Source organism: Acipenser ruthenus, chromosome 1 (assembly GCF_902713425.1).
Source record: "Acipenser ruthenus chromosome 1, fAciRut3.2 maternal haplotype, whole genome shotgun sequence".
Taxonomy (NCBI): Eukaryota; Metazoa; Chordata; class Actinopteri; order Acipenseriformes; family Acipenseridae; genus Acipenser; species Acipenser ruthenus.
Window position 1 is genome coordinate 53,728,390 of NC_081189.1, and position 23,869 is coordinate 53,752,258.

The 23,869-nt window shown below is 38.4% G+C and overlaps 1 protein-coding gene across 1 annotated transcript in view; it reads right to left on the minus strand.

The window, feature by feature from the left end:
• The window catches only part of LOC117421151 (glutamate receptor ionotropic, delta-2-like), a 662,598-nt gene that overhangs the window by 198,358 nt on the left and 440,371 nt on the right, over positions 1-23,869 (minus strand). The window contains exons 6-7 of the mRNA XM_034035144.3: positions 18,022-18,195; positions 2,785-2,946 (exon numbers count right to left, since the gene is read on the minus strand). Of these exons, the coding sequence (XP_033891035.1) occupies positions 2,785-2,946; positions 18,022-18,195 (336 nt within the window). The remainder of the gene's footprint in view (positions 1-2,784; positions 2,947-18,021; positions 18,196-23,869) is intronic.

Here is a 23,869-nt window from a genome sequence, read left to right on the forward strand (position 1 = left end):
TAAAGTGTACTATAGAGCTACATTTGTTTAATGAAAAAGCAAAAGATAAAAAGGCAACTATACACTGACTGCACATTTTTTACATTGAAGCGTAGCGTTTTCTTGACACTAAGTAAACCTTAAGTACACCTTTGTAAAATTCTTTTGCAAAGGTATTATTATACTATGTAACACAATTTTTGTTCCTGGGTAGTAAGTGTTATTTCCTAATTGCTTATGCCTCAAAAGTATAGAAAATGGCTATTATTCCCCACAAACTTTGCTTTTGTCCTTGGTAGCAGCGTTCAAAGTCCAGTATATCCTGGTGGAAGCGCTCGCCTTGCTCCTCCGAGTACGCTCCCATGTTCTCCTTGAATTTATCAAGATGAGCATCAAGGATATGGACTTTGAGGGACATCCTACAGCCCATTGTGCCGTAGTTCTTCACCAGAGTCTCAACCAGCTCCACATAGTTTTCGGCCTTGTGATTGCCCAGGAAGCCCTGAACCACTGCGACAAAGCTGTTCCAAGCCGCTTTCTCCTTACTACTGAGCTTCTTAGGGAATTCATTGCACTCCAGGATCTTCTTTATCTGTGGTCCGACGAAGACACCGGCTTTGACCTTTGCCTCAGACAGCTTAGGGAAGAAGTCTTGAAGGTACTTGAAGGCTGCCGACTCCTTATCTAGAGCTCTGACAAATTGTTTCATAAGGCCCAATTTGATGTGCAGTGGTGGCATCAGCACCTTCCGGGGGTCCACCAGTGGCTCCCACTTGATGTTGTTCCTCCCCACAGAGAACTCGGTCCGCTGTGGCCAGTCCCGCCTGTGGTAGTGCGCCTTGGTGTCCCTGCTGTCCCAAAGGCAAAGATAGCAGGGAAACTTGGTAAAACCGCCTTGGAGACCCATCAGGAATGCCACCATTTTGAAGTCTCCTATGACCTTGATGCCATCTCAGAAAAATGCAGATATGTATCCACTTAGGCAGCTGGAACTAAACTGAACTGGTGGGCTTAAGGCCCCTGTATTTATACTACTATTTATATTACTGGAAAGTTCTAGAAGTTACTCCAAGTTTACTCAGCACTGAATCTATTTGGAATGTTCTGGAAAATTGGTAAATTTCAAAATATCACTGTCCTGGTCACAAAAGCAAAGTTTGTGGGGAATAATAGCCATTTTCTATACTTTTGAGGCATAAGCAATTAGGAAATAACACTTACTACCCAGGAACCAAAAAAAAAATAAATAAATTTGTTACACGGTGTTAATATTATTATTATTATTATTATTATTATTATTATTATTATTATTATTATTTAGAGATATTTCCTGGTGTAAATTCCGATCATGTTGTTGATATTAGTTTAAAAGTAAGTCATGTTAATTATATTACATTATTTTAGTTCTGCTATGTGTTTTTTTTTTTAGAATCTTTTCAAACTAAACAAAATAAATCATTCTGCTGCATTACACATAATGTTACAATGTTAAAAAAACAACAACATTATGTTAAATTGAAACTAAATGATTTTAGCGTATTTTCTTTTACTGTAGCCTACTTAGTACATAAAACAGATCACGGTGCCGCATTAACACGTTATGATACTATACGGTACCTTACATATTCTGCACACACTTTACTTAGAAAACGGTGCAGTATACAGGTAGCTACAAGTAACACATAGCCTACCTACTACTTTTGTTTTCTTTTGGCATGATTCAATCTTTATTTTCTTTGCAAAAGACTGTAGTCCACATTGTAGTCCACATCTTGCATTTCGAACCAGTGGAGTCCAGCAGTATTTCTGAAATCTTCTTGCCCTTTTCTAACCAATCGATCGCAGTTTGTTTAAACTTTGAGTGTGTTTATATGCCCTCTTTTAATCATGTTCTTAATTTTAGCGATTTAGTAGCTACTTGTATCTGTTGTTGGGTTCATCCAGTCAGTATAACAGTTGCTTTTTTTCAGTGGGTCTCTTAGGGTAATGCAATTCTTAGCGTCACACTCAATTGGTTATGATTGGGGACATATCAGGCATATCCAAATGTAAGGTATAAGCATGTACCCCTGTACTAAGTAAGTGCTGAACGCGAGTAAGAGGTTAAGAAAACCTACATTCACTCCTCCAGTAACTCGCAGTATTGCTTGTTTGGAAATACAAGGTTCTGTGGCTGAAAAGATATATTGCAGGAGATAGCTGATCGAGTTAACACGGTTGGCACTGTAATAGGCACACCGAAGCCTGGCATTTTCTTAGAGAAATGACTAGGCTACAAACATGATTTATGTTTTCCAACCATTAAGTAGCCTATCCTGTTCAGACGAGTTAACAATGCAATTTAATGTATAGGTTACAAATTCCAAAATACTTAAATTACGTAATTATTGGATAATTAAACATTGATGTTTTCTATTATTACTATTAGCTTAAATACATGTTCCTAAACGCATATATGCTAGGAAATGATACAGTTAAGATGCATCTTATTCTCCACCTGGTCTGAGGCACGTGTTAATTATGATTCTGGTAAGGGTTAATTAACAGCACAATACAGATTTATAAATCAGACGAATAATATGCTAATGAGAAAATTGGTAAACAACGCAATGATGTTTTTTGACTAAATGCCATTTATGCATCACTCGATTAAATACTGTCATGTTAAATACTATTACTAACACGATAAAGGAGATGATAAGCTTTATGCACATGGGCCAAAGTCTGGACTCTTCAATGTGTTTCTTACTTGGCATGTTGTGTTTTGAAAGGAAAAACAAAATGATTCACATAAATGAAAAGTACCTTCTTGACAGTGTCTAACATCGAACGTCCTCCTTGCCATGGTTTGGAATTCTTCCGGATACAGCTCAGGCTTGCCATGCTGTGCCATTTCCGATCCTCCAGCTTTTTATGGAAGGCATTGGCCAACAGCAGCACTGTGTCATAGATGTATCGGTTTGTAATCTAAAAGGATACAAGTTAAAAAGAAAGAGAACTGAATCAAACTGACTTGTATGTATAATTCCCATATTTGTCTTTCCTTAATGAGAGAACATGTATGTCAATATATTGTATCTGAGCTTTTGATCCAGTGCAAAGTTGTTTCTTCTAAAATAAAAGGAATAATAGCAACAAAAATCTTTCAAACCTGGAAATAAACTGTAAGGACTATTTTTTTACATAACATGTTAAGCATGTCTGTGCTCGATAGAGGTTTTGTACTGGATGTCAAGGAGTGTTTATGTCAGAATTGAGATGCTTGCAGAGCTGTGAGGCTTTCCTGGTCCTGTTGGCACCATACCTGGCTCTAGCTCGTGCCAATGTCTCTTACTGTTTATGAGCACTAAATTCACAAACAAAATGCAAAACAAAAATATAAAAATCAACTGATTTTACTCTAGCTTCCAAATTGGGCCTAGAATGTAAATGTAAGGGTTCATATGTGGACCAAGTTGTTTGTACTACAGTAGTTTTTTTAGTAAACTTTGCATACAAGGAAAGAAAGTGAAACAATATCAAGTTGTAAAAAACAAAAAATCCATTGTCATAAAAATTGTTTCCTGCTTTGCAGGCAGTTGTATACAGAATAGCCCAGCAAGAAAAACCTGTCACGTACTGTTGACAGAGCATTGCTTAGCATTGCTAATGTAACCCCTACTTGCAAGCTTTCTAACCAGTACCCATTAACGTGGGACTAAATCTGTAACCAAGGCTAACTTAAGTACTTAAACCTTAATTGGGGTCAATCACATAGCTGGCTGAGTTATACACAGTGGCTCTCAAAAGTATTCACCCCCCTTGGACTTTTCCACATTTTATTGTGTTACAACATGAAATCAAAATGGATTTAATTAGGAGTTTTTGCCACTGATCCATACAAAAAAAGTCCATAATGTCAAAGTGAAAAATAAAATCTACAAATTGTTCTAAATTAATTACAAATACAAAACAGAAAATAATTGATTGCATAAGTATTCATTCCCTTGAGTCAATATTTGGTAGAGGCACCTTTGGCAGCAATTATAGCCATGAGTCTATTTGGATAAGTCTCTACCAGCTTTGCACATCTGGACACCAATTTTTGCCCATTCTTCTTTGCAAAACTGCTCAAGCTCCGTCAAGTTGGATGGGGACCTTTGGTGAACAGCAATTTTCAACTCTTTCCACATATTCTCAATTGGATTGAGGTCTGGGCTTTGACTGGGCCACTCCAGGACATTGACCTTTTTGTTTTTAAGCCACTCCAGTGTGGCTTTGGCTGTATGTTTGGGGTCATTGTCCTGCTGGAAGATGAATCTTCTCCCAAGTCCCAGTTCTCTTGCAGACTTCAGCAGGTTTTCCTCCAGGATTTCTCTGTACTTTGCTGCATCCATTTTGCCCTCTATCTTCACAAGCTTTCCAGACCCTGACACAGAGAAGCATCGCCATAGCATGATGCTGCCACCACCATGCTTCACGGTAGGGATGGTGTTCTCAGGATGATGTGCGGTGTTAGGCTTGCGCCAAACATAGCACTTAGCGTTGAGGCCAAAAAGCTCTATTTTGGTCTCATCAGACCATAGAATCTTCTTCCACTTGGTCTCAGAGTCTCCCACATGCCTTCTGGCAAACTCTAGTTGAGATTTGATGTGAGTTTTTTTCAACAATGGCTTTCTTTTTGCCACTCTCCCATAAAGGCCAGTTTTGTGAAGCACCCGGGCTATTGTTGCCATATCCACAGTGTCTCCCAGCTCAGCCGTGGAAGACTGTAACTCCTTTAGAGTTGCCATAGGCCTCTTGGTGGCCTCCCTGACTAGTGCCCTTCTCGCCCGGATACTCAGTTTTTGAGGACAGCCTGTTCTAGACAGATTCACAGTTGTGCCATATCCTCTCCATTTCTTAATAATGGACTTTACTGTGCTCCGGGGGATATTCAAAGCCTTGGAAATGTTCTTATATCCTACCCCTGATTGGTGCTTTTGAAGAATCTTATTCCGGATTTGCTTTGACTGTTCCTTCGTCTTCATGATGTAGTTTTTGTTAGGAAATGTACTAACCAACTGTGGGACCTCCCAGAGACAGGTGTATTTAACCCGAAATCATGTGAAACACCTTAATTGCACACAGGTGGATTCCATTCAACTAATTATGTGACTTCTAAAGACAATTGGTTGCACCAGAGCTTATGTAGGTGTGTCATAGCAAAGGGGGTGATACTTATGCAATCAATTATTTTCTGTTTTGTATTTGTAATTAATTTAGAACAATTTGTAGATTTTATTTTTCACTTTGACATTATGGACAATAAAATGTGGAACAGTCCAAGGGGGGTGAATACTTTTGAGAGCCACTGTATATATACTGTTGTGCCGGGATTCAATTACTAATTAATTATTCACGTGAATCCCAGCACGTGAACTAATTTGTGCAACTCTGTGCTCACATACTATTAAATACTTTAAATGCACGTGATGTGTTTTGTTTCATCCACTGACTTGTTTATTAAACGTGTGCGATAGCACTTCACTGCAGTGTTCTTGTCTCTGAGTCTCCCTTCCTGGTAGAAACAGCCTTGCCAGTGACGCTACCCTGTCACAACTACCCAGTCAAAAACACTATAGTATACTATACAAAATGCTTTAATCCCAGAATACTGTTATCTCATACAACCAATAGGCATATATACTGTAGAATGGTACACTCTGACAATGAAGCTATCCATTTAATATCCATATATTGCATACTTCAAAGCCAAAACAGAAAATTGGCCAAACCTCCAAAAAATAATTTCTTGTAAGAAATGTACAATACAATTATTCACAGTATTACTATCAGCACTTTAAAACGTGACGATTGCATGTAGGGATTATGCACAGTACAATATAAACTGTAAATAAAGGTGAAATAAGATCTGCACTAATCCACCTATACATTTGAGGACTTTCAGTTTGGGAAGCCAGTAGATGGCGAAACTCTTTCACACATTACTGTGTGATACTTCTTCATTCCTGCATTCTACAGTTAAACAATCATTCAATCTATGCCACACAAGGAGAAACTGGCCTGCACAGTTTTTCAGAAAATCTTTGAAAATATTTCAGAAGGTATCAGCCTCCCTCTAGTCTCTACCTCCAGTGTAGTTATATCATCAGCTTCATAATCAAAACTTGTCATGTCTTAGGAAGAAAGCTATACAATGTTACCCAATGGAATCCAATCTAATCACCAGCATGCTACAGTATCTGAATGAATGTTATGTGTTATGTTGAACATAATGAGACATAGTTTAACCTCTTTACAGCCTCCATCAGCTATGTTTGATTCCCCTAATGATCTTTGGGTAACCACCATCAGCCATGTTCGATTTTGCTCTATGCATCCCTTCTTAGTTGTGTAACTACAGAATTCCATTATTAAACAGCACCAAACTTCATATAGAGACAGTCAAGCCCTTTGTGAACCTGCCACTTGTCTCGGTTTACTTACAAAGCTTGATTGATAGGCTGTTCACTTTGAAGAGAGTTGCTTTGATTGGTGTTGCAGCTATCCCTCTCTCACACACAGACATTCCCCGATCGCCTGCACAGTTTTTTTTTTCAGCCTAATAAAAAGTTCCTATTTGTATTTTCTATTTTACATGTTGACATTTTCATTGCTGTTGTTTACTATTTTACCATGTGGTGGTTGGTTATGTTGCGTATAATAACTATAGGTTAAATAATGAATGTCAAATTGTGAAAAAAAATTCTTTATGTTACCCCAGGGTACCCAAGAGGTAACATATTGATTTAAAACTGTGCTATAACAATTAAAAAAAGAAAAAAATATATATGTTTTTAATTTTTACATTTTTCTTATATTTTATGATCTTACAAAATCAATACATGTTTTGTAAGGGTGAAAATGTAATAAGAGTGTTCTGGCAAAGGCTTGGAAATAAATTTAAAAAAAAAGATTTTTTTTCACTCTACTGTCTCAAATATGTTTTTTTATAGCACTTTAAAGACAATGTGGTAAAAACAGTCATAAAATGCTTGGCTGTGGAGTGACACCTATGTCAAAAATGCTTGACTTTGGGGGCTCCTGAGTGGCGCATCCAGTAAAGCCGCTCCGTGTGGAGTGCAGGATGTGCTCTATAGTCTGGACATTGCGAGTTCGAGTCCAGGCTATTCCTTTGTCGACCAAGGACAGGAGCTCCCAGGGGGCGGCACTCAATTGGCTCAATTACGTCGGCCAGGGTGTCCTCGGCTCACCGCGCACCAGTGACCCCTGTAGTCTGGGCGGGCGCCTGCGGGCTTGCCTGTAAGCTGCCCGAGAGCTGCGTTGTCCTCCGACGCTGTAGCTCTTGGGAGGCTGCATGGTGAGTCCGCAGTGTGAAAAAAAGCGGTCGGCTGACGGCACACGCTTCGGAGGACAGTGTGTGTTCGTCTTCGCCCTCCCGAGTCAGCGCAGGGGTGGTAGCAGTGAGCTGAGCCTAAAAATAATTGGCCATTCCAAATTGGGAGAAAAAAATAATAATTGGCAACGACTAAATTAAACCCTAGTGCCCTCAGCACAATGCATGTTTGTCAGTGGGGGTATGAGTTTATAGCCATTATTACTTAACAAATAGAACCCAAAGAAGAGACATTTCCAGTTTTTCTGTTTTTTTTCATGAAAATAAGCAGCACTATATTTTGTTGCTAATGAATATTTATGTATTTATGTATTTATTTGCATTTTTATACAGCAGTATCTCAAAAGCACTGTACAGTACATAGTACAGAAATCAAACCAGAACACATTTATTAAATATTTTACACACCTACCACAATCATACCATTTAAGTAACTGGTATATATTAGTTGCAAAAAAACTACATTAATGCATCAGTTAGGGTTGAACTCATCGCCACAAAAGCAAGGAAATGTGGCGTTAGGGTTTTTAACCCTAACTCACCATTCCCACCCCCACACAAGCAGCCAAAGGAACCAGACAACACAAGCAACTGCAGACTGCCATCATCAGGTAAGACATAGACATAGAACATGCAACTCTTTCCAGATGATACAAGAGACATCCATCATCATGGTACACCGGTGCTGTAGCCATGGGTACACATGTACACTTCAACACATACACACCTACTTAAGGCTGCGGAACCGTATCAACTTTGCAAAAATAGAACTATATTTGCAGCTCACGCCTGCTATGACGAGATGGCTGCCAAGTGCACTTTGAGGGTTGTCAACCTTAAGCCCGACTGAGAGGGACCAGAGGTAATCCAGGATGCTCGCCACTGGGCAGGACAGGGGGTCTAGCTCCATGCCCTGACACCAAATGGAAAATCTCTTCAATTTGAAGACATAGCACTGGTGGGTCGACTGCTTCGGAGCGGCCTGAACGACATGCAGATAATATTCTTTTTCCCCTTTAATTCTGGCCGGAAGGTCTTTAAGCTTGCTCCTCCTACCCACCCGGGTGGTATCCTCCTCGGCACAGGCCTGTGACATCAGATCTTACATGCTTGAAGCAAGAATCGGTGTGCCATATGCCAGCGGAGGTCATGGGTTATTTGACGTGCATCATATACCACTCCTAGATTTACGGTTACATGTGAGTAACCCTCATTTCTAGGGATGTGGATAAGGTACACTATCCACACTTATGGCAGACTCCTAGCAGTTCTCTGGGAGGAGGGGTAAATGCACACACCCCCTGTTTAAAAAAAAAAAGAGACTGCAGAACCAAGGCTGCAAGAAAAGCATCCCAGCGTAACTCAAGGTTGATACGGTAATGGGAGGCAGGTGTGTGCTGACTTCCAGGTAGCAGCCCTGCAGTTTTCTGGATAGGAATGTCCTTGGAAGCAGCCATTGAGGCAACAGTGTATTTGGTGGAATGAGCCTTAAGCCCCATAGCAGACTCCCTAGCAGCCAACCTATATGGTTATTTGAATGCTTTGAAATGCTAGAAAACGGTAATAGTGCATTGAGACATGTCAATTACTTTCATGCTTGCATTGAGATCAAAAGTGCATGCAACTATAGTTCTATTTTTGTAAAGTTGATACGGTTCCACAGCCTTAAGTAGGTGTGTATGTGTTGAAGTGTACATGTGTATCCATGGCTACAGCACCGATGGACCATGATGATGGATGTCTCTTGTATCATCTGGAAAGAGTTGCATGTTCAATGTCTATGTCTTACCTATGATGGCAGTCTGCGGTTGCTTGTGTTGTCTGGTTCCTTTGGCTGCTTGTGTGGGTGTGGGAATGGTGAGTTAGGGTTAAAAACCCTAACGCCACATTTCCTTGGTTTTGTGGAGATGAGTTGAACCCTGCTGCATTAACATAGTTTTTTGCAATTAAGTTCCTTGCTTTTTGAGGAGACTGTTTATTTTCATTATAAACTACACCACTTCTGTGGAGGTGTTCCATACATGACTGCTGCATTTTACCACATTTTATTAGACATGTTAATGCAAACAGTGCAAAGATGGGTTCACACTAGACAACATAAGTGACTTAACGAATGGTAGTAGCCCTTTATGTCAGATTAACAGGTTTTAATGAAGAAAACATAAGGTTAATATCAAATGCCTCTTATGTTTTGTCCATAGGAACATAATTATCATCTATTAATGAAACATGTATAATGCAATCTTCATTAAAAGAAAAAAAAAAAAATCATGAACATGAAACATAAATGTAAATAATTGTTTTTACAGTTGAGAGCAAGGATTTAACATATTGCTCATTTTTCATTAAAGTTAGAACTTTAAGCATTCTATTAAATGTAATGTTAAACTGCAGTTACTGTGTGATTTTACTGCAGTGGGAGTTAGACTGCAGTTCCAATAGAATTGTACTATATTGTGGTGTTAAACTGCAGTTACAATGATTATGTCAGTCTAGTGTAAAACTGCAGTTATTACAGTCTAGTGTTACTCTGTAGTTACAATGTGATTATATTACAGGCTACTGTTAAACTGCAGTTGCAATGTGTTTTTTACTGCTTTTTAGGTGTTAAACTGCAGTTACAAAGTGATTCTATTAAATGTAATCTTAAACTGCACTTACAATGCGATTCTGCATCTCCACTGAAAATATCACAAAAATGTTGTCTATTAAAAGGACAACTTGCATTTTTTGTTATAAAATACACACTCTGCTGAGGTATCAGTGTTGCTAACAGAAAAAAAAAATCAATTCCTTAACACTTTTCTAATATGAGACCATTTTTAATCTGCTAATCAAAATATATATTTTTTTTATAACTCTTCATTGAACAGAAACAAAACCTTCACGCAGATTGTTTTAAATTCGCTGGATGTCTCAAAGCGCTAGCATTCAAGCAGGCTATACATTCGGTTAAAAACTGTGTCACATCACAATACATTTTTATCCTTGTAACATAATGAAATTGGAAATACTAACCCCATATCATCAGTAAGAACTTCGATGAGCAATCCCAAGCGAAATAATGGCAAATATATATATATATATATATATATATATATATATATATATATAATACATGGATGAAGGCTCTATTTGCATCCTGAGCCATTTGTAAAAAAAAAAAAGGCATAATACCACAGTAGTGACGTCAAAAAGTGATAATTCCTCCAGAGGAAAATATACTTGAACTTTGACCCATTCAACACCTCGAGACCATCACGTTCAATTCAAACACAAAATGTCTCTTTTTCAATCACTCGACAACAACCACAGTACAGAAATGTGCATTAATGATCAACAAAATGAGAACACGTTAAAAAATTATGAAAAGCTGCTTCGTATCTCAGAGAAACTGGAGAGGAACGGGAAATTAAAACAAGGTAAAGACAATCATCCAAATAAAGCTGAAGCACTAACGGATAATGACATAGAATGTCTGTACAGCACTGAAACACTACGTAAAAACCCAACTGTACTGCTGAACCTCGTCATCTTTAATATTAGCATCACAAGGGTATCCATGTATTATAAAAAAAATAGTTACAGGAAAACAATTCCATTCGACCTTCGGTCTCGTAATTTATGACGTCACAGAAACCCTATTTTTCTGTAACACACTGAAGCCCATCTATTTTATATATATATACCGTGCTTCCGTGCTATAACACAGGTCTCGGGGGACACCCAATATGAACGTTATAACAGAAGAGCGTTATAAATGGGGGAGTGGGTGGGGGGCGTCGTGGGACACAACAACACACATCTGACTAAAATACAAAATAAAGTAACTCCCTATATAGTGAAGCAAAAATTTAACTTTCCGTGAATTAACAATGCATAAAGCACCATGTAATCAACGGTATATTTTTTACAAAAAAAACAAACATACTCACTCATGGATCATTTTAATTAGCAGTTTTTAAACTATAAATAGCCTGGCCAAATAGCAGTCAGGAGTTCAGTTCAAAGCGACAGACAACAAGCAAACCAAGTGTGAGAAGGAGAGCGGGAAGAGGGAATGGGCTCGACCCAGGTTTGGCTGCCGGAGAGAGGCTGAAGCAAAGCTGAAGCATCTCGTCTCCTGGAGAAAGCTGCAGCTCCTCTCGCAGCAAAAAAAAAAAAAAAACATTAGGAAAGATAACTACGTCATAGGCCTAATATTTATTTAGTTATAAAATGAATGCTGAATGAGCTGTCTGTGTTATAAAGTGCCAGCGCAGCTTTCCTTCAGTTCAGATACTGTATCAAAAGGGAAGCTGTTTGTCGTTTCAACAACACCGGTACTGTATTTACCGTTGAAATATTGCATGAATCACTAGTATAGGTAATTAGAGGGCATTCTGTATGCATGCATTATATCCGAGGCGCGTTATAACCGAGAGCCTTATAGTGAGGGAGCACTGTGTGTGTGTGTGTGTGTGTGTGTATATATATATATAGGTAACACTTTATGTTAAGGTGCTACTTACTGTTTTATAAATGCTTTATAAATATATAATATATGCTTAATAACTGGGTTATAAAATGTTAATAATGCATTATAGGTGGTTTATAACCATGCAATAACCATATACACAATTACATTTTTATGAAGGGGACCGTTTTTAGCCACCTATTGTACTTTGGGATGTTTAAACATAATTCCGTCTATGGTTATTGTATGCTTGTAATCCATAATGGTTTATTAATACTCTATAACATAGTTATTAAGCGTGTATTATGGATCAATAAAACATATAAGCAACACCTTAATGTAAAGTGTTACCTATATATTTATATATACACACATACACACATACAGCTGTAGTCAAAGGTTTACATACCCCAATGGAAATTTATAATTTCTAGAAATTTCTCGAAAACAAAGAATTTTAGGAAAAAATATTTTGTAGCAAAAGTTTTGTTTTTGTGGATGAGGAAAGAAAGTTGGTATGAGTTGAAAATGGCTGTACACAAGAGAAGTCCTCAGAATTTGAATGAACTGGAACCATTTGATGTTTTAGAATGGTCAAACATCACTAAAGGATCATGCCAAAAGTTCACTGACAAATATCATAATTGTTTAAAAGAGGTTATTATTGGTAAAGGTGCCTGTGGTAGGGTGTGGGAAGATACAAGACAGTCACAAAGTTCAAATATGAAACGCCAGCACAGGCGCCCAGATTTATTAGGGTGAGCTTAGTTGGCAGGTGTTTTGATATAGTTCGGGGCACTCTACCAACAATGGGATTGTGCCCCATCTTCATACAACACACACAGGTGTGTAATCCAAAGGAACAATAATTGAAAAGGCGAAAGGAAAAAGGAAAACAAAATACTTTAAGGAAAAACTAAAAAATAAAGTGTGCAGGTTTTTACCGCGGCTCGTTGCTCCCTCTAGTGGTGGTAGCCCCGAGGAACAGGCACTGTTCTGCACCCTCTCATAAACTGTAGGACGACTCAGTCCAGCTAAACTCACTAACTAAAAACAAACAGTCTCACAGTAAATAAACCCGTGTGGCTTGCTTGCACCCCGTGTCTGTAAGCCTCGCGCTGAATTGCCACTCCGTCTCTCCGAAGTCACGCTCCACTATGTTTCCTGTATGAGCCAGAGAGGATACAAAACAGCGCCTTTTTATTAATTCATTCACCCTGTGTAGTCCCACCCCCCAGCCAATGACAGAACGTCAGCCGATTTCCTCACAGCTGAGTCCTGTCAACAAAACATTGCCTGATAGTGTGGGAATACACACAGAGAATACAAACCCCCTACAGGCTCCCGCATTCACCTGACGGTCAGTCCAAATCCCTCCCCTCTCACAGTGCCTCAACTAGCTATTAATTTAATTTTACTTGTCAGGGTATGAATACTTTTGAATTAGCATTTTTTGAGTTTTGCAAAAAAAAAATTGCTGAAATAAATAATTGTAGACATCTATTTCTTGTAACTTTTTTTCCTCATCCACAAAAGCAAAACTTTTGAATCAAAAGATTATTCCTATAATTATTTGTTTTCGAGAAAGTTCTTGAATTATAAATTTCAGTTGGGGTATGTAAACTTTTGACACAATCTTCCTTAAGAGTATAAGGATTTAAACACTTTATTAATTGTCTTCATTAACCTCTGAAGGGTTCATTTTAACACTGCGATGTTATGAATTATTAAGCTTGAACCATTTCTTGTAGTTTATCTGTATACTTGTGGGTGTTGAAGGCTGTAAAATATTTCCACATTTTTGTTTTAAGAGTCCGGTTATATCGCTCGATAATAGAGGCTTTTAATTCGCTGCAAGTGGTAAAATTCCCGGTTTAAAAATTCTGTTCTTTTATCAGTTTTAATTTTTTAGGGGTCCTGCCACTGCCCAGTATCTTCTTGAAAGCCTGTTACAGACTTAGATGTTTTATTTTTCAGCGGCATCACCTAAAAAAATGGACACCCCTAAATGATGTCAGCGGAAGGGCGGGACATGTCAATCTTAAATTATGTCATCGGAAGGGGAGGGACATGTCAATCAATCAAAGTGGCAGGGCTTAGAAGCCACACATCAATCAAACAGGTAATAAAAGACATTCTGATAGAAGGTGTCATGCCTTTACTACTTATGTCATACACAAAAGTGTTTGTGAACAGTTTGTAAAACATTTAAATAATGTGCACAGTGTGTTTAAAGTTTATTCAAAGTCACCGTCTTGTGTTGTTAGTGTGATATATGCTGAAATAACATTGCTGAAAGTAATCAGACTGCATCCAGCTGTTTGGTTTCTTCACCTCATCATTCAAACTAGAAACTAGAGATTTTCTTTCATCGAACAGAAAGAAGGTAAAATCCATGAATAGTGTATTTATGTATTTTCTGGTGGATTGATTTGGAACTGCGATTAAACATAGTTTGAAAGATAACATTAACTGTCCTTTACCAGAGATTAAGGACCTCGTATTGACCAATCAGGTTAAAGGACATCTCCGATCCATTTTCTAATTATCTAGTAATAACTGTTTTTATTTTCACTAATAAGCTATGGTGCAGAAATATGTAAGTCACTGTGATATCTGTTAGGTACAGTTGCCACAAAGTTGACTAGTGCTGGATCTAAGAATGCTATTAAATCCCTCTGGTGGGACAGATCACTGTGGTGAGTTCTCTTTATGATTTAAAGTACTCAGACTGCTTCTAGCTAATGCTGCTGGAGCGTAGAGGCTCTACAGCTGAGGCACTGAAGTATCATCATGTTGAGCTACTGTGCCAGCTTTAAACTCATTTAAATTCATACAATCAAGATCCAAACTGGTCGGAACTCCTGCTGCACTGGAAGAGTTATGCTCAAGTCCTTGGAGATCACATCAATCACAGCAATGGAAGATAACCCATATCTCAACTGAGCTTTAAGCGCTAAATTGTTTACAATGTCACGTTCTGGGAAATTTAGGATGACTTGGTTCCATAATGATTCCTTTGCAGTTCCCCTTCAGGTCAATTTAAACAGGCTTCGCGATATTAAAGTATTTATGTGCCAGTTCATGGCAATGCCAATTCAATTCATTTCTGTGCTTCATTTGGCTAGGGAAATGGGTTTCAAAAGCCAATATGACCTCCTATATGAACAAAAATAGCAAATCACATAAAAAACTGACCTTCTATACTCTTATGAAGTCCATATGGGAATTAAACTCACGATGAGAATATGCCACATTCTTTTTTTTACTTGACTGTAATCGTTTGTTGAGAAAATCTGGGTTATTTTTTGTTTTGTGGTGTGATTGTAATACTGAAAAAAACCAATATGAACATAATTTAGATATTTTAACATCATGTAATTAAAGAAACTGATATTGCAAAAGTCTACCAGAAGCCATAATAGTAATACAATATTTCATGTTAGATTGCAAAATGTCATAACATTATTCAGCATGTTTCATTCGACTTTATGGAGCAAAATTAGTTAATTCTATAGGGTGATGCAAAACTGTTGGTCATAGCTGTAAATAAAACAGACATTCCCAAACAAATTAATTGCATTAACTAATCCCACAGATAGATTGTTTTTAAGGTACTCCCCTAGGGAAAGACGTGTTTAAATGTTTCCTTGGTAATATAAAGCATTACGCTTTTTTCTCCAACCTGTAGGTTACAGTTCTGTTCTGGTTGGTAACTTTCAGACAAACAGGATAAACAATTCCATACTGATTCCCTTGCCTCGTAGAAATCTCTTGATCGTTGAGTACTCCTTTTTTCTGCAATTCTTTATAAAAGTAACCATAAATGGAAACCCAAGAATCCTGGTGGTAAAGAGGAGGTTGCTTTTGTGCCAAAGCCATATTCAGTTGCTTGTCCTGAAAGCGAAGGAGTTTAAAAATTTTGGGTCTGAGATGACTACGACTATTGGAATTCTTTGGGCGCGTTCCACCTCTGGGAAGCCATTGACAAATGTATCTGCTCCAAAAACTTCTGAACAAATTACGGGCTTCAGATTTTTCAAGAATGATAATTCATGTTTTCCCTCCCTGTCCTGCTTTCTTGTTCGTCATGTTTATCTTTTATTTTTTTGACAGTTCTGACTTTTCCTGTTCTAACAGTTATCTTATTGTCCAGTTCAGAAATTCTGTTTTTGGCTTCAGTTTATCCAAAACCTCTTTCACCTCTTTTTTATCAGTGCCTCTAATATTGCCTGATTTCCTCATTGTTCCCCCATTATTGAGTGGCTTGTGACTTCAGAGTTGGCCGCTGCTTCGTATGTCCCGTTCTTCGGATGAGATGTAAAATCAAGGTCCTATTATAAGTGACTCTGCAGCAGCAGTTGTGATGCACAGTTCACCCCCTAATCGCTGTAAGTCGCTTTGGATCAAAAAATGTCTGCTAAATGACTAATTAATGACAAATTAATTAGGTGTAGTCAGCATCAAGTTTTTTCTTCAATTGTTATTTTCTGTTGTGACTTTTACATTTTCCAAATTCTCTCCTATAATTTTTTTTTTACGTTAGTAAAATATAGTATTACAAAATGATGCTATAATATTACAATTTCCCTCAGAACTTCCTACTCTTGCACCACCCTCTGATGTGCGTCACGTGACCACCTGCCACTGTTTATTCTAATCAGAAACTGAGTATCTGTCTGTTTCTTGTGGGGCAACATGTGTCTTCACCTCCTAACACAAATCTTTACTACAGGGGACAGCTACAGTCATAACAATGATAGCACAATTGTACCATTTCAAATGTTGCCATACCAACAATAGTACAGTACATTATAGTAAAGGTATTTACAGGTTTATACATAGAAATGTTGCATCTTGGTCCAAACCCAGTGCCAATGCAAGATCTGTATGCTCAGTTTGCATCTCTCACAAGAACGTCTCTTGTGTATAAAGTAGATCATAATTGTCTCAATTGCTAGTAATGAAAATCAAAGACAAACGTTGAAAAAGAGCAACTTGGCCCTCATGGAAAATAGCTTGTAGAATTCTAAAAAAAAAAAGAAAAAGAGGTGTCTGATGCAGAAAAACAATTTCTAGAAGTTAAAACATTGATCTTTCCTTGATTTTCACTGTGCCTGCTATTAAGTACTAATGGCATTGTAATGAACACAGCCATTAGGCTGGTTGTTTTGCTTCCAGCAATCACTCAGAGCAAGCTGCATCACAAGTGCACAGCTGATTTACATTTTGTTTGACAACAAAACTCTTCCAAATTTACTTTTTGAAATTAAGTTAATTGGTTTACTTTTCAGTAAAACTAGCCTGGATTAATGTCTATCTTGGAGAGTGCCAACATTTGCAGACTTTATTGGCAGTCTTGCTTGGTCTTGATTGGCATGCAAAAAAGAATACACAGGTCTGAAACTGGACTAATCCCTTAAATTCAATTTGGTGCCCAGTCTCAATCTCCACTTGAGAAATAAACTGAATTGATCAGCTTACTTTGGTCAACCAAACACATATGAGTCACTCTGTTGCCTTATGAAATTGCAACACTGTATACAATTACGCAGACCAGAGTGCTGAACTCCAAACATCCTCTTACCACACTGTCATTCCCCTGGGCATTATAAGTCAGTGCCCAGTAAGTGTTGTGGCCACCTAATAGTGCCATTTAACAATCACTTTATTTCTCAAAGCATGACATATTTAGGCTACTAAGATTTAGCAATTTAAAAATTAACACCAAGACCCAGTCACAGTGTTATGTTTCTGGGCAATGTTTGGTTCAGTATAACTGGATATTACATTAAAAGTTTTGATAATTAATTAATTTGTTGTTCAATTTCTCACCTCTCCTCGGCATAACATTCTCACAACTTGTTCAACAATCTTTATTTTCACTTTGACTCATTAGATCCATTTATACTGCCACCTCTTATATTTGTACTCTTTATATTTACTTCATGTGTACAATTAGGACCTCAGCCTCACACTCAATGTCTGTGCTTGACAAACTGTACTGTATGACTTTCGCTTGGATCCTAATGCACTGCTAAACAGGGAGTGAATCTAAAGAACGGAGTTAAAGCATTCCAAACACCATTAACACATTCTCATTAATTGTTGCTGTCTCCTGTGTAGCACATACAGTTGATTTTTTTGTTTTGTGTGTGTGTCTGTGTTTGATTGCTATTGTTTAATTTAAAGAAAGAAAAAAAAGTACCTCCATATTTTGGGCATAAGGATCCTTTTGGTCACATAATGAAGTTGATATTCTGTGGTTGCCTTGGTTACACCGCTGACTCGTGTTCTGTGGCATAGGAAATGTCTGTCTGATAATTGTTAGCCTCCCTATGGACCTTCTCACCAGCTCTTGCACATCCAAGTCAGTTACTTCCTGAAAAACAGATCAAAGACACAGTTGAAAACAGGAACAAATTAATGTTTTATTTATTCGGAAGAGGGCACATAAATCTGCTTTACAAACAGAAAGCCATTTATTTAAAAGATAGGGCATGATATGTGTTCTACAGGAATGTTGGCATTCCCTTTAATGAACACGTTCCATAATGTATAAAATTAAATAGAGGAGGCTACACAGGTTTCATTAAAGTGCTTTCAAGCTGATAAGCCAAACTGGGTTTCTGCCAGCTCTACAGGAACACGCAGGTGTCTGCAGATGTGCCTAACTGGCTGGGATAATTGCCTAGAATGGCCAGCACAAAGGAAACATGGTCCTTGAACAACACTACAAGCTTTGTGAATCTACTTTCAATCACTTAGGAATTGAACATAAACAAGAACTCTGCAGGACACAACCAACAGATCTTTAAATTTTGAAAAAAATAAGTATTAGTGCAATTACACTTGGGGGTTGCCAAGCTGCAGCAAATCAGTTTTTGGTGGCCAGAAGTGAACTGGAAATAAATAGAAGGGAACTGAAAGTGAGGTAAAATGTATCACACTCATTTACACTCTAAGGGGTAGATGTACTAAGATGGGCCAGTCGCCGCGCTAACATACTGCAATTTGCATTTTCATTGCAACAATTTGCATAGTATACATTTTGTCGTATGTACTAAGAGAAAATATGTTAATGAAAAGAACCACAATATACTAATTTAAATATCTGTTGCGTCTTCTGCGATCTCTAGCATAGTTGCGAGAGTTGTGCGACATTGTTGAAATAAATAGCGGGAGTTGAGCTGTGGTTTGCTGCAGCAAAGGGTGCCCGAAGGATAACGTCTATACATGTAAGGGTGCAAAAATCAAAATAGCATAGTTTTTGTTAAATGTAAAAGTCATCTGTACAATGCATTCTGTTCTGTATTCATTTTACCTATTTTAATACTGTTATATATATATAAAATGAAAGGCAGTTTAATCCCATCAGATTCTATAGTGGGGCCCCAACCTTCACCCCCAAAAAGCTTTTCATAGACATACAGTAGCCCCTCGCTAAACTTTGTTTGTCCAACATAAGGAGGTGTTGGGTTTAAAAACAATGTATTTATGTATTTTAAATATAAATCATTGTGCTGAAATAACACTAATTTGTTTTGGGTAGGTGTGATCGAGTGGTTTGCAGTCACAGGTGTACAGGTGATGCAGGTGCTCCAACAATGACAGACACAAAGTTCACATTTCAAAAGAGTTCTTTATTTTTCTGTTAAATAATAAGGCTGGCTATACACAACAATGTGTATTGCCAGCTTATAAACCATGGGGTTCAGTCCCGAAATACTAATATAAAGAATAACACCCAACACAGACACGGTCACTTCTCCTGCAGGTGCGACGTAATTATAGTGACAGTCGTGAAGTGTAGTCCGGGCTTGATGCTGGCCTGTAGTGACAGCTCCCGGTTTGTATTAGCTGTCTAACAGTGACAAACACAGACAGTTAGTTTCCACAACCAAACAAAACACTTAACACTCACGATACGCTTATCACAGTCTGTTTCCTTTCTCTGTCTTTATCATAACCACATCAAAGGAACAGATTACATTGTCACATCCCCAGCTATACCCTTAGTCACGTTCCCTGCGATAGCTAGTTCAGTCACGTCTCCTACAAATCATGACTGACACAGTATACCGCTTTACGGTGATGACTTTGAGCATTGTGACTCCGATCCCTGCCAGACCATCCAGTACGAGGCACACTGTTCCTGTTATACAGCGCCCTCACAGATTGGGAGGGAGATTGTTGACTAGGATTCATTCGCTCTCTGTCACAGTAGGCTACACATTACATTATGTAAAAATATAAATCTGTACAGTAAGCCTATACCGTATACAGTACAGCAGTGAAATAAAATGAATACCTAGTGCACTTTCTTTTTACTTTAGCCTACTGGTAACACAACATAAATTATGCTGCTGCATTGTACACATTGGTGTACAATGCGAATAAAAGATTATTTTAAATTGAAACTAAATTATTTTAGGGTTTTTCATTTTATTTTAATTATTATTTTTAACATAGCCTACTTAGTAGCCTAGATAATTAATACACAGCAGATCATGATCCTATACAGATGCTCAGAATGAGCTGGATGGGTTACTGGCACATGTGTGCAGTCTATTGCTCCTAACATGCTGGGAAATTTGTTTTCAAGGCTGACTTTACTGAAAATTAGGTACTCAAAAATGCATTCACCTCAACTGGCAATGCACGAGAAAAAAGAGGACTGGGAAATGCCAGCAACAATTGCGACTGTTTAAAACATACTTTCAAAAGTTCTGAACAAATTGATGCAGTTGTAAGTGTCGCAATTGTCTGCAGCTTTAGTACATCTCATAATATTTGTGAACCCTCATTTGCACTATCTCCGCCCCCTTTTACGAAATTTATACAGGAACACCCATAATTACATATTCATCTAAGGTTGAACCGCAAAGAAAAACTGCTGCCACAAAGCATTCCCTAAATAGTCGCTAACAGCATTGCGCATGTTTCGTACATTTCACCCTAGACTTCCGACTCATTTGCAACTGGTTTACGATTATTGCAACAGGTGCAACATTTTAGTACATCTACCCCTAAATGTTTAATGTTGATTGGAACAAAGATGGTAATGAATGCATATGAATTAAACCATTACAGAACGTACTGTCTGCAAATAATGTATCTGGTAGAGCTGTACTGTTGCTACGGATTACTCAATGTATGCACTCTCAACACGAACATCGGTAATGCCTGACACATGTACTGCATGCACTCTCAGTGGTATTTTATATGATGCAATCAGAATTATGCTTGGTTTATGGTGGGTATTCCTCTCCATAAACCAATTAAACACAAATACAAACACAAATACAAAATGTAGTCTTAGGTTCAAGCCCAACAGTCTGAAATCACTCTCTAGCACCCCTTGTACATTTTCATTTTTGTAGTCTTGGTAATATTTTAAAGCTAATGACTAAGTCTAAATTTAGGTCTTACAAAACTGAGTAAGCCTGAGTGGGAAAATTCTATTTGAGTCTAATGTACAATTCACATGACAGAAACCATGCAGCTAGTTTAAATGATTAATCATAATAAAAAAATGTGCTATGACTGTAAATACAAAACTAGATGGTAACTTTACAAGTAAAGTTGTGGGGCTTGCTTTATTGGGAAAGTGGTCAAAGTAGCTGATTTGTGTCACATGCTTAGAATGTGCTATAATTTGAAATTTCTCAAAGTTCTATGACATTTAATTCAACAGTGGGAAGTAGCCTACTGAAAGAAGTTGATGCGGTTACTAAAACAGCTGCACCTCTTGATTGGTAAAAGTTATTTCTGTTTTGATTTCAGATTTGAATAGCAGAGAAGTAGAGGAAGATGTCATACCTTCTAACTCTTTGTCTTACTGTGGTCAGGTGTAGTGGTGCAGTGAATGAATGAGGTCCACACAATCTTTCTCCCAAAACAGTCTGCGTGTTTTAATAATAACCAAAAATAATAATAATAACACCAATAAGTCCACCCCTTTACCAGCGATGGTATTGGGGGGTACACGGCAGCTCTCAACAAAAAGTAAACAAAAACGGGACTTTGCACGCAGTGCTCTCGGTCCTGAGACGCGTGGTGCCGTGAGTGGTGTGGTGCGGTGCTGTGCTGTGCAGTGCAGGGACGTGCTCTATATATATATATTGCCGGTCCGCGGCTCACTCCTCCTCTGCAACACAAAACACACGTAATCCAAAACAATACAATAATACAGTCTCCGGCCGTCTGTTTACCCAGAAAATCCTGAGGTCTAGCATATGGAGTTTTTATAGACGTGTACTGCTGGATGCAGTGGAAGTTGTGTACAGAACTATACAGACAAGCAAGCAGGTGTAAAATATTCAATGCACAATCATTTCACCAAGAAAAAGCAACATGAACATCGGTAATGCCTGACATATGCACTGTAGTAAGCGTTGTGTATATGTAATGGCAACAAGCCTTACCCTTTAACGAACACTTACTCTACTCTTTAGTATAATTTATCTGAAACAAAAACACACTGGAAATGTGAAAAAACACCCAGCCATTTAAAGTAGAGATATCAAAAACACAAGCCAAGTTTCAAGAAACCATTGGGGCAACCTTGCCCAGCACAAAGCAAATGGACACAACTGTAAAACTGATGGGGGTCAAGGTTGCCCCAATTGTTTCTACTAACTTGGCTTGTGTATTTCATGCAAGTTCGATCTGCTTTTATTGCAGTTTGCAATGCAGACGCCCTAGCTTTCACGCCACAAAGTTTGTACTTCCATTTCACAACATTTACAAGTAGTATAGCAGCAAAGTTACAGTTTTTAACAAGTAACGAGATGAACAAGATTTTGTAAATAATGATTATGTATTATCCCGATTGTATTGAAAGCTTTCATTTGATTTTGCAAACTATCATGAAGGGGGGTGGTGGGCAATGAACTGATTCACAAGGGAGACAGAAGTTTTACTTGCAACAACGCACTGGTGCCCAGGGCAGCAGTGTGGAGTAGTGGTTAGGGCTCTGGACTCTTGACCGGAGGGTCGTGGGTTCAATCCCCGGTGGGAGACACTGCTGCTGTACCCTTGAGCAAGGTACTTTACCTAGATTGCTCCAGTAAAAACCCAACTGTATAAATGGATAATTGTATGTAAATATAATGTGATATCTTGTAACAATTGTAAGTCGCTCTGGATAAGAGCGTCTGCTATGAAATAAATAATAATAAAAATAATAATATTATTTTCTTTTTATCCCACAGAGGATGCTGTTGTCTGTGGCCTGAATACCAACAAAGGTAGTCAGGTCCACAGTAATACCAATACAGGTACTTGCAGGCGCACTCACAGGTACTCAAAAATAATAATGAAAACCAAAGGCGAAAGGAAAAGGGAAAATAAAATACAGTAATAAAACTACAAAATAAAGGTGCTGCTTACGCAGTGCCCCTACTGCCGCTAAGCTGGTCAGTACGGGTCTCCTACCTACGCTCAGCTATTCTCTATACATTGGGGTGGCCAGTGTTCCCCGTATAACTACACACGTCCCCTCGGGTACGTAATTATTTCTTTTAATTTTTGGTTTATTTTAAGGCAGGCTGTCTCCCTCAGCCGTGCTTACTGGTCTTTGTTTACACTGGCGTCTACTGCCAGCGTCACTGGGTATCCTCTCTCCGGCCACCCGAATGCATAACCAAGCGCAGTATTTATGGGCCGAGCAATCCCCCAAGGCCTGCCTCTCAGCAACTCACAGAGAGGGAAAGCCAACACGCCCTCTTCCCCACCTCTCTTCCCCACAGATCCGTGTCATGGCTGAGTCTGCAGCAACAACCAAAGGCAGTTTTGGGGCCAAAATAGCGGTAACAACAACCACTGTTTATTTCTTCCTTGAGAAATGGACACTCTGAGAAATGGGATGGGGGGCTGCTAGTAAACAAAGAGAAAACATACGCACATCCAAAGCCTTTCAAGGTGCAGGGTAGAACGGTGTGACAGGAATGGCATTGTGGTGACGTCAGGCCAGAAGCAGAAAGAATAACAAACAGGCAAGTATTGCAGGGCAAAAAGACGCGCCGCGCCGTTATTTAAATAATACAAAAATA